At 46.4% G+C, this 12,436-nt stretch overlaps 1 protein-coding gene across 2 annotated transcripts in view; it reads right to left on the reverse strand.

The window, feature by feature from the left end:
* Sobp (sine oculis binding protein homolog) overlaps positions 1 to 8,075 on the reverse strand; it is a 170,685-nt gene extending 162,610 nt beyond the window's left edge. For both annotated transcript variants that reach the window (XM_026787490.1, XM_005363583.3), the window contains exon 1: positions 7,333 to 8,075. In XM_026787490.1, the coding sequence (XP_026643291.1) occupies positions 7,333 to 7,428 (96 nt within the window). In that variant the 5' untranslated portion in view covers positions 7,429 to 8,075. The remainder of the gene's footprint in view (positions 1 to 7,332) is intronic.
* Positions 8,076 to 12,436: the final 4,361 nt, after the last annotated feature.

Consider the following 12,436-nt stretch of genomic DNA (forward strand, 5'->3'; position numbering starts at 1 on the left):
TAGCAACTAGCCTAAGAAAATAGGTACAAAAAGATTTATGTTCAGGAATACTTATCTTAGTGTCGTTTTCTTAGAAAAAAAAAAAACCTACATGCCAAACAATTAGAAACTGGCTAAATAAATTTCAGCTTAATCACACAATAGGATATATTTGCTGCTAAAATATACACAGTAGATAAATTTTAGTGACTTGGAAAGCTATTAACAATATACTAATTTTTAAAAGAGAACTGATTTTTTTAAAAAAACCACACACAGAAAAGAGCATAAAATATATGATGCTCATAGTAATTATTCTAGTGGGAAAACCAAAGCTTTGTTTTACTTTCTCTTTCTTGTCAAATATTTATTTTATTACTTTTATATTTATGGGGTGTGTGCCTCTGTGTGTGTGTCTGTGTGTGCGTGTGTGCACATGTGCATGCAGGTGCCTGTGGAGACCAGAAGAGGGCATCAGATCTTCTAAAACTGTAGTTCCAAGCAGTTGTGAGCCACCCAACATGAATGCTTCAAAGGAAACTTAGTTTTCTGTGAGAACACTGTGTTCTCCTAACAGCTAACCATCTCTCCAGCCCCATTCTCTGGCCATTTCTAATACTCATTCTACTGCTTCTGTCGTGACTCTGTGCTGCTTTTATAAAAAATAAAAAGCTAACTTTAATTAAAAATTAATTAACATTTAGTCTCACTCATAGGCAACTATATCAGTCATCTCCACAGTTTAAATGATAGTAAAAAAGAATCTGTCAGTCACATTACTTCACTTCACAACATTCTGACATGTATTCCCAAAAAGGCAGAGCACTTGGGAGATACTTTCAAAGAAAAAGGAAACTCCAAATCCTGAAAGATTCACAAGCTGGCGAAGAGAGGTCTGGGGAAGGGAAGGGCTGGGACTCTCCACTAGGGCTGGTTTTGGATAACAACATGATGATCAGGCGTACTAAGACAGAGAGCTAAGGGAAGGGAGAGAAGCCAGGGCCTTGCTCTATTCCAGAGTGAAGTAAGAATGAACTTGCTTAGAGCAGTTTCAGCATGGGCCCAGAGCTGAGTCTAAGTTGTCTCTCGTAACACAGACCCAGTGGACTAGTTTTATTTTATGGTTATACTAAGAAAAAGGTCAGGGGATGGAATTTAGATAGAGCAGACGAGATGTGTAAAGAGCCCCTCGCCGATTACAAAGTGTTTTCATATTTATAGTCCCACTGGGTCAGATGACATAAGAAAGACTCCCACTGATGAGGGATTAGGAGGCCATCACCAGGCACAAACTAGCAAAGCGTGGTCTGATTAGCACTCGAGGTATGGATTTCCTACCCTGAGCTCTCCTTGTTGGGTCTGGCTGCAGCTTCCTGGCTTCAGGTCCTTTAGAGACGATCCCTGTGCTCTATTTTGGGCCACTTTGCAGCATTGTCCTCACCCATCCCCATGCTGATCTTAATGCAAGGGATGCATCATAACGCAGAGAGCCACTGAGAACAGCTGAGGACGGTCTTACTCTTTTGCTGATACATTCCAAACCCGATGGCTATCCAATTGTCATAGGAAACCCAAATCATGTGCTGCCACATATGAAATCTGTGTTTTTCCATGAGATGGACGGCAAACAATCACGTGCCCCATTTTACTTTGCTGCCAAGACATCAACTGCCCTAAAAGGGTCAAAGGAATGCTGTGAAACTGTGGATACTGGCCCTCCCTGGCACAGCGGCAGGCATGGCAGGTGTACAGCTGCATGCAGCTGTGTCTTATCACAGCTGCAAAAGTAGCCTTAAAAAAAAAAAATCACCAAAACTTGTTGCATCATTTCCAGGCCTGTGCCAGACGGAGTCACTGGCCTTCACTCAGTACCTCGTTCCCCAGGCTTTCGCTTAGATGAGAGAGACTAATGACCGTCTGTCTGTCTACAGCCCCTAAAATAAACATCCAGCAGACCTTGTTCACGTGAGTTTCCATGCATAGTGTTTCAACTGGCACTATTTTTAAAAAGGGATCTATTTTCTCCCTCCTTTTACACTGTAATATACCTTCTCTTTCAGGGAAATAGTCAACGATTTCATTAGAAAGAGCAAGTGTGGCAGGCATCTCAGCCCCAGAGAGGAAGTGTTAGCCAGCAGGAGTGCTATTTATGATTCACCTTCTCGTTTTTCTGTTCTAACATTTTCTTTTCCAAAAAGAAGTGTAAAGCCTCAATAAGTCAAATGGACATTTCCTCAGACGTCAAGATCTACAGAGTCTGGCCTTTCTCTGGGATCTCCGTTTAGAGAGTCGCTCATGCTCACTAATATTTACTCTTCGTGGAGGCTCTGTTTTTGACTTTCCTTAAAATTCTGTTACCTCTTGGTTCCTATAAGTCTGTCTTTCACACAAGAAAAAGCAGGGCTTGGCTCCTTGGAGCGGGGCTTGGCAAGCGCAGAGGCAGGAAACACAGAAGGGAACAAGTCTGTCAGACTCATTTTCTTCTATTTCAAATGTTTATTTCAGATTTGGGAGGAAGTGGAGTGGTTCCTTTCCATTTCCTAGTATTTGGATCCTACAAGTTGTGTAAGGCTTGGAGAAGGGCATTCCACTCTCCACCGTGCTCAACAGGTCACCCATGGAGACTCTTCTAGAAGCCCCCTTCCTCCCAGAGCAGAGCACGTAGCTCTCTGAGCCCTTGTTGCACCCATCAGGAGATGGCTGTAGCCTGGATCCCTGCGAGTAAAGTCAAAGGCTCAGCAACACCCCTACTCTGCTGTGCCCCAGAGGCTGGGGCCAAGCCTGATTTATCTGCTCAGGGGCTCAGCCCAGCCACAAAGCACACCTGAGGCTCCTGCTCAGCCTGATAGATGCGTGAAGGGCTTGCGTGTGATCTGGTCCCAAGGCCGGTACTAAGTTCCTAGGGCATTCTGTAACTGACACTACGACAGTGTTTCTGAGCTAAGACTTAAGATGTGCTTGCCTTGGCCCTAAGTTCATGTCAGCCTTCAGCACACAGGCTTTTCCAACCCATACTCTCATTTCTCTCATTTTCTTCTTGAACATCCAAGTTATTCCACTCATCAGTTCTGCACCTTGTTTTACTGTCCCTGCGGTCAACAGAGGCCATTTCTAAAGCCGCACAGAGACCATCAGAGAACAAACTAGGCAATCCCTAAGGAAAGTTTCCTGATAACACTAACAGATGTGCACACCTCGGGCTGTGGGAAGCAGGATCAAGGTATAATTTTAGGCACAAATTAGCTTTTGACGCTATTTGTGGGCAAAAACCTTCAGCAAGGGTGAGACCTTGTGACATTTTACACAAATGACCCTGTAGTTGAGTACTTGATAAAGAAACCAAACATTGTAAGTGAGGGAATAATGGGTTGTTTAAGAGGTTTCCAGGCCAGGGTGCCTAATCTGATCACATTAGTTTTGTCAAAGAGTTTTAAAAAGAAAAAATTTGACTAATTATCTCTACTTACAGTTTACAATGTTTTGTGCTATTGTTTGGGACCTACTAATCACAATTCACTGAGATTTATGTGCACAAATACATGTCTTGATCACAGAAAGTTTAGGCATATATTCATTACTACGTAGCTTCTATATTCAATCGACTGTGTTCTAGAAGATACAACACTCCTACGCTAATTAATTCCTCCATATGCTGGAATCCCTCCATCCTGACTTCCATGTGTTGTGACGTGGATTGACAATATATCAGGGTCTCATTGACTTAGATAGAGTCCCCATAGTCATTTTAGAAGGCCAAAATAATAATAATAATAATAATAATAATAATAATAATAATAATAATAATAATCCCTTTTGATAGCTGTCTTTTTTAACATCCTCTTTTCTGGTCACTAGTTAATAAGGCATACTAATTGTCAGCACAGCATTCAATTTTTCTTTAAGCCAGGAAAAATTAGGATGAAAAGAAGAAAAGATAAAGAAGCATCATAACGCTCACAATAAGATACGCATTCCTGCTGGGAAGATATTTCCCCTGAAGTACATCACAGCCAAGCTATGCCAAGTCGTGTACTTTTCACACACAAAATTATATTGTATCAAATTTAAATTTGTTACAACTGCCATATCCATTAAACCAGTGATAAGGAAAATGCAACTCGATATCCGAGCTAGTGAGACAGCAACCAGCATTAGCTCCCCGCCACGTGAAGACCACCTCCACTGCCATCGCTGCTGTCAGCTAAACCCCAGCCAGTTTTAACTACCATGTGCTTGTCATGCTCAGGAAATCTTGAAGAAAGTCTCTGGGTGAGGCAGTTCTGCTGGCCATTCTCATCACTCCCCATTTGCCGCTCTTAAAATAGACACTTGTACCGGTGTCCTTTCTATTACCCAGAGGAGAAAAAAAAAAAATCTCATACACACCAGTTCCTTTTCTTTCAGCTCACAGAGAAGCAACTCAATCCAGGCAGTGTTGAAACCTGAGTAGGTCACTGTACACCACGATAAAATTCCCTAATCCCTGGGCCAAATCTCCCCAAGGGGGGCCTCCTCCTGATCCTCCACTTCCCAGGCTGACTTTTCCATTCCTCTCTCCTCTTTCCCCTTTCATTTCCCCTACCTTCAAGCCTTGATATGCGATCCGAGGTGGGAGCTCAGGTTTCCGTTTTTACAGCTTAGGCCCCGCTAGCTGTATACATTCCTTTCTCTCTGCTGGGCAGTGATTACTTACCAGGGCTTAGTTTACACTGGTCCAGATGAAAGCTCTTCAGATGAAGGCAAATACAGCCAGGCTGCCCCAGCGGCACTGATATGAAGCTGTACAAGGCTACATTGTGTTCTCGATGACATTTTGTTGCACACATTTTTATACAGGGCAACCAACTTGTTATGTTACCCTACACTTCAGCTCAGGAAGCTGAAGGGATAATAATACCATGAGGAATAGGGAGGGGCTTTGTTGGTGTGGTGATTAATATTAAAATCAGAAAAAAATATTAATGAGTTCAAAATAACTCGGTGACTTTGAGAATCTACTTTTTAAGTAAGGATATTTGGGGGGTGGTGGTGATGTTATATTAGAAGAATGCTTATAAAACCACTAGACACCCTGGAATGGTATACATGGACACGACTGAATGTTGCCAGGGTCTTTCATATTGTTCCAAACTAGAGGGGAAAATGCCACAATTGAATCATGTGTTGCTTTAAAAAAAAAAAAGAAAAGAAATAAAAAGGAAATAGAACTTCTCATTTAATGCTACAGATTGAAACAAGGATTAAGACTCCAAATAGTAGAAGCAGTCTGGAGAAAAAAAAATAACATTTTTAAAAGGGGAAATTCTGTGCATCCAGGCTAATCCCACACTCAGTCTTGCAGCATGGGCTGAAAACTGTGTAATTTTCCCCCTTCACACAATGTTGTTTTTGTTTCTTCCTCACTAGTTCAGACAAACATCTGTTATACTGTAGAAGGACAACTATCTCCCAAACCACTGAGTGCGCCTGCAGCCAAAGCCAACAGCACCAGCCCCAAGCACTGAGCACAGTCAGCCTTTATATCCAGCCGGGATAACGTTTCACATGTTTTGATTAAAATTAGCTAATTTGTAATTCTAGAACCTATGAAACTTAAAAGCTGCCATCCATATAGAGGGCATTAGGCAGCATTTGAAAGGGCCAGAGCTATCTGTGATTTCCTAGTGGCCTTCTCTTGTCGGGCCCCCACTGTTCATTTAAAACGACACGGAAAGTAATGTAGAAACACAGGACAAGCGGGAAGGGCCAGAACTGCAGGGCACACTCTGCCTCATGGAGAGGAGAAAACAACTTTTCTTTATTCCTTCCTCCTTCCTTCTTTTCTCTCTCTCTCTCTCTCTCTCTCTCTCTCTCTCTCTCTCTCTCTCCTTTTCTCTCTCTCTCTTTCCTCCCTCCCTTCCTTCCTTTCACTGCCTATCATTGGAATCAATGGTGGCTTCTGTTACAGGGGATGGTACTCATTTCCAAAGCAAAGCTTTACTTTTCCAGACGGATACCTTCTTCTTCCAGACAAAAATTCTTCACCCCCTCCCCCGAAATAACAGCCTTACTTCCAAAATGCGAAATACTGGTGAGACTTCCGAGAGAGGGATAAAGCGACGGCCAGACACCTAGTTACACAAACGGCATAAGCTGTGTTTGTCCTTTCTGAGCATGGGCTTCACCGAGGCACTCTCCCTAAATAGGCTTGTTATAACCAAGAAGACGCCAAAACGCAGTAACAGCGAATTAGTCCCATACCATTTTTAACCAGTTTGCCTTTCAAATACAAACGTAACCAAAAATGACCAAGTCACCTGACTGTATTGAGGATTCTGTGCAGAAGTGGAGAACACCAAGAAACGCAAAAAGCAAGCCTTATACTTTTTTTTTGTTAAGTCATAGAAACAAAACCATATACATAAAGGGTTTTTTTTTAAAAAAAATTGTGAAACTCGTCAAATCTACACAAAATAAAAATTCTCGCCCAGGCAAAACGCACAACTTAGAGGAAGATAAAGAAGTGGGGTGAAGAGGGGTCCAAGCTGAACGATGTTCTCAGGCTTCAGCGCGAACAGCTGGAGCGCCAGGAGGCTGCGCTCGCCACCTCTGGAGCACCGCTGGCCTGGCAGGGAGCCCGGCCTCGTAGAGAGGACTCTGGGCTGGCCTTCGTGAACAATGGGCAGGCGGCTGTGAAGGCCGCCCCTCAGACAGCTGGCTTTCAGCCGGGCTTGCCCGATCTGCTAACTGGAAAGTGAGGCATACAGAGGCGAGCTGGAGACCCGGGGCAGCGGCGGAGACGAGCGGCCGGGGGCGGCAGAAGCGAGCCCGCTGGCTGTACCGTCGCTGACCTGAGCCACTCCGGCCCAAGCCTCGAGCACTGACAGCTACACGGCCGCAACTGGCGAGTTGGAGCAATTGGGATCATCGAACTTGGGGACAAACTGGGAAGAGGGGTGGAATCCAGGTATCCCAGTGCCCCGTCTCGGCAGCTCTTAACTTTGGAGGGGTCCGGAGGCTCATTTCCGAAAAGGAAAGAAAGACTACACTGACCATTGCGAAAGCTACTGCGCCATGCCCACTCGCCGCTGGGGTCCGGTACCCTCGCCCTGAAGCATCTGCACTAATCTAGGGTTTGTGAGGTTAAATAGTATATGTTCCCCCGCCCCCAACAGATCTGAGGTTGGCAGATTTCGGGGATGCAGCTCGTGAGTTGGCCTAGGTTTTGCACCTGGAGGAGGAGCTGAGGCGTCCCGGGGACCCGATAGAAACTGACAAGCGCGCCCCTGTCGCCCCCCCACCAAGCCTACACAGCCAGAAGGGAACGAACGGAAGAAAGAGCTCAGTCTCCCCGGCCGCGGAGTCCTAAAATACCTTCATCTCCTCGTTGATCTCCCTCTTCACGGGGTGAGCGGGTTTCCGGCTCCTTTTATTTTCCGGAGGTCTCCCTTCTTTCTCCATTTCTGCCATGTTTTTGTGTCTGGTTTCTGTGGAGATGAAATGGCTGCTGCCGCCGCCGGCGGTGGTGGTGGTGGCGGTAGCGGTGGCGGTGGCGGAGGTGGAGGTGGTGCTGATGGTGGCAACGCTGGCGGAGGTAGCGGTGCTGGCGGGTCCGGGGCTGGGAGGGGGAGGCAGGCGAGGGAGGAGCGGGGGTCTCTTCTAGCGGCGGAGACCGTCAGTGGCCGTCAAGGGGAAGGGTAGCCCGGGGAGTCTCGGGGATGCCGCCGCCGCCGTTCCTGCCGCCGCCGCCGCCGCTCCTGCTGCCGCCGCTACCGGTGCCGCCTCCGCCGCTCCCGCTCCCGCCGCCGCCGGGCTGCATCCTCGGGGCCCCACGGAGTCGTCAGCCATCTTCCTGAGCTCTGTCCGTCCACATGGGAGAGAGGAGTGCCGGCCACAGCGGAGACAGCTGCTCTGGGCGTGCGTGCGTGGATATGTGTGTGCGCCCGGGAGAGCGCGCCAGCCCCGGCGCCCTGCGCCTCCCGCGATCCGAGCCGCGGGCGGAGGGAGGGACCGAGCGGGGAGGGGTCCGAGGGAGGGGAGGATGGGGGGGTACTGGGCCAGCCCCCCGCTCGCGAGCGGGCGTGGCTTCCCGGTCGCTGTAGACGCCGCTGCTGCGCCTCTTCGGGGGCTGCTGGCGGCCGCCTGCTCCTGGGCGCCGGGCACTGGCACTCCTCGTAGCCGTCGCCTCCCCGCGACAATCCCTGCGCTGCAGCGACTGGCAGACCCCCTACCTGCTCCTGAACTCCGTGACGTGGGCTCCCGTGGGCTCAGAGTTGGCTTCGGAGTCTGACCTAGAGGCCGCTAAGGCAAAACGTACTGGGGTGAAGGGTGGAGATTGAGCAGTGGAAGGGAGCAGAGACCCGAAAGCAGAGCGAACACTCGGCCCCGGGATTGCAGCGCCGAGTAGCCGAGTGAAACACAGACCGGACGCACCGCTCAGACTCGAGTGTTCTGCCCCGGGGGCCACGGCAGAATGCGTGGAGGCTGGATATTCCTTAGAGTGGTCCCCAGCGCGGCGCGCCCTCAGACTGTTTGCCAGGAAGCTTTCGCCTTCCTGAGAACGACTTAGAAGTAGGACAACTCAACCTTCAACCTCCCTGATTTCTTTCTTTCTCGTTCTCTCTCCCTTCCCCCTCGGCCCCACGCGCAGTCTTAGGCACTGTTACAAAGTAGCATCTTTACCCGGTGACCCCGCGTGCACCCTCATCATGCCCTGAGCTTTAATAGAAAGGGTTGGGCTTAGTGGGTACTGCTGTGCGCCCAGGATCCCGCGCAGGAACCCTCCCTCCAGGAACCCCACGCCCTCGCCACGCCCAGCAGGACCCTCTCCTCTCCGGGGGTTCCACACTCTTCCAGGAGACTCGAATCTGCGGGTTCCAGAGCCCAGATCTCCAGCGTTCACGTGTCTCCTGTTGGGCCGCCTCTGTCCACGCCCTGGGCCAAGGTCGACTGCGCCTGACCCGGTCTTTAGGGTTGAGGCATTGGTGTGAACCATTTGATCAGGCGCCAGAGACTCACAGCTCTGAATGCTCCTACACACTGCAAAGGGACACCTCGACGTTCCTGGCTCAGTTTTCCCGTGCCGCTCCACTTTGTAATTACCTGACACAATGTGATATGGGGGTGCCCATTGTTCCACGGCTGGTTATTATAGAGTATTCATTATGACGGTGGTGGAATTTTAAATTACACATTTTTAAGTACTTAAAAGAGAGAATGAAATCGATGTGGGGGTATGAGTAAGCTTTTCATTAAAATCTCAGTTTGGCCTATCAAGTTGGGTTCATTCTGAGTATTGCATTGCCTCATTTACATTTTAGCATTGTTTTGTCTCTTAAGTGTCGAATTAAAGATATCTGGGAGCATACTCCGGAGGGCTGAACACCTCTGTGAAACCTATTTTGCATTTTAGCATAATTTGTTTCGTACACACCGAATTCCAAATATTTGTGAATGTGCCCTGGAAAACAAGTCTTCCTTACACGAAGCGGGGGGAGGGTTGCGAAGGAAAGCAGTACCTGGCTCCTCCTACTCCTAGTAGCCTTCTACCCCGAGCCATTCAGGAGGTCTGAAGGAACTGCTAAGAGTCAACTTGCCCCGTTAGGGTTCCTGGTGAGGGGCTGGAACCCTGGGGCGGGGATCGGAGAGTAACACCTGGGACTCTTAGCAAGGTTTCAAGTTTAAGGAAGGGGGGGGGGGTGGAAACCGAGGGAGCCATTTTCAGTTACAGTGATTTTTTTTTTTTTTCAGTAGCCTTGGGAGCATATCCAGGTGCATCCAGCTTGGTAGTCCCAAGCCCTCTGGCTGGGTCCCGAAATTTGCAGTAGACCTTGGAAAACCTTCAGCGACCCAATAATAAGGAGGCTAAGAGAAGCCCAGATCTATTTACCCCTACACCCCTTTCCAGACCACTAACTATGTGGTGTTCTGTGGGCTGTGCTTTAAGCAAGGAGTGTCTCCATGATACTGTTGCTGGTAGAGGCAAAGAAGGGAATCCTTGGGGGTGGGGGTGGGGAGGTTAAAGCAGAATTTCACAGTGACAGTATGTGAATGGGAGCAAGTTTGTTCTTTCTGTTCCGTCCTCTTAGCTAAAGACATGGTGGGAAAACTTTTCTTCCTACTTTCGAAAAGTGTAAAACTCCAAACACGACACGTGTTGTAAAACAAACCGTGCAATAGGAGGCCTTTGTCTCCTGGAAATACATTTAAGTCAGCTCTGCTCCATTTGGTGCCAGAGCTGTCACAATTGATTCACTGTTGTTCAGCTGATATCAAGTAACAAGTTGTATACCCCCAGTCTTAGCTACAGTTTCCCAAGTTAAGAAACAAGTAAACAGAAAAGGTAAACTATAGCCCAGTTTTATATTTAGAAGCAGCTGCACTTCTTTCAAAGAAAGTGACTTTAAAGAAATAGCCCAGGTGTTTGATAAAAAAAAAAAAAAATGACATCAATCAGCCACCTGTTCCTTTGTGCCCTCCAGAAAACTGAGGTGCGACGATGGGATCAGAACCCATGAAGCACGCCTTGAATGGCAACGGAAGCACCGGAAGGATGTCTGAGGAAAACCACGAGTCTGCCCTGAACTTTGGAACTACGATAGCTACACATTCATGAATCTGTGATTCCCGAAATGTACCACAGGACACCTTTAGAGCGGGACTAGATGCTTTATACACTTGAGATCTTGACTCAGATCACGTTCCCTGGATAACGTCTTTGTAAAACTATAGCTGTGGGTAGAAACAACAACATAACACTCCTCTGAATTCCCACACAGCACCCAAGCCTCCCCCTCCCGGTATACAATTAGTACTCATTTTCCCTCTTGTTAGCCCTGCCAATCACCACGAGAGACACAGGCCCATTCTGTGTATTTCTCAGATGCATTTTTGTGTTTTCCCCTCTTTAGAGTTGCTCTTGATCTTAATTTGTGTCTGCTTTACATAGAAAACACATCAGAAAATGGGAAGACCCCAGAGTGGTCTTCTGTAGATTGTTGTTATCTATAGACCCGCTCCTATAGATATTTGTTACCACTCAGAATTGATTAGTGTACCCTAAAACACCATCTTAAAATGATTTCCTGCATAATATTTTAAATGAATGTTCATCTTGAACAAGTTTAGTGCTCTAGCTAAAGGAGAGGATTAAAATATAATTATTACGTCGAATGCATGATAGGAATTATCTCACTTAATATTCATAAAACCCCCTGAAGCTACTTTTGTTATAATCAAGTCACAAAAGGAAGCTGAATTTTATACAAGTTTCTAAGAAGTACTGGGATGTGGACTCATAGCTTCCTGCCCAGTTCCAGCTCTGGAGTTTTAAATGCTATGCTAGTCTGACTTAAATGAATTCTTGTAACAATCTATGTTTTACCTAATCTAAGGCTCATATATTCACAGATCTAAGATTAGAATGCATTTTGCCTTGAATTCTTACTTTTTTAAGTGGCATCTATTTCCTGCTAATGGTACATAGAGTAACAATGTATTTCCTAATCAGTAGGGTATTATATTTCCTTGAGTTAGGCTGCAACAACCAGTCTTAGGAAAAATTCCAGAGGCATAAAACAAGCAAGATCTGTTTTTCTAGCTCCAACAGAGTAGGCTAAGGATCATCGTGAATCTCTTTAACAATTATCCTCTGCAGTGGCTTGGGATGAGCTTCACACATGTGCATGCCTTCACCATCACTGTTGCAAAGATGGAAACCTGGGCAACTTCACATGGTAGTAACATGTACATCGTCTAGAGTCAGTCACAGACATCTGACCGACCATCGGGAAGCTAGGATGTTTAATCCTTCCAAGTCCTCCAAAAGATGTAAAAAATAAAAATAAAAGGAAATGTAGAGACAGGTATTTAATGTTTGTATCACAAACATGTCTTCAGTTCATTGTAATGTGGTTGTTAGGATCCACCAATGTTAGGACTCTAATTTTTCCAGACCAAATGCATGTACAATGATTGTTTTTTTTTTAATTAAAATCTGCTTCAGAATCCATGATTATGTTTAACTGCAAAAATCAAATTGCCGGGATGAGTTTCAAGAAGAGTTCTAGAAATATCATAGTTCTAATTAACATGGGGCTTTAACCACGGACAACAGAAGGGTTCTCAGGAGTCTGAGACCCGAAATTACACAGGAACTCTGCCTCCGGTCTCCTATACATCTGCTTCTTTATGGGTTTTGTTGTTCCTGTTGCTTGCTTTTTGTTTTTGTTTTCTTGAGAATGGGTACCTGTCTGGATTTATTGTTTATTTATTGATTAACTCAATGTGTGTTGAAGGCCCCAGCACTGTTTCTGGGTGCTTGGCAGCAGCAAACATAACTTGACAGGTTCTCAAATCTTATAATGTGTTTGCTTTTTGTTTGGTTTTTGTAGCAGTCTTGCTTTGTAGCCTAAGATGACCTTGGATTTGAGATACATTTTCTCATTCTCCCCAGGGCTGGGATTATGAGTATGTGACA

The sequence above is a fragment of the Microtus ochrogaster genome, linkage group LG9, assembly GCF_000317375.1.
Source record: "Microtus ochrogaster isolate Prairie Vole_2 linkage group LG9, MicOch1.0, whole genome shotgun sequence".
Classification (NCBI taxonomy): Eukaryota; Metazoa; Chordata; class Mammalia; order Rodentia; family Cricetidae; genus Microtus; species Microtus ochrogaster.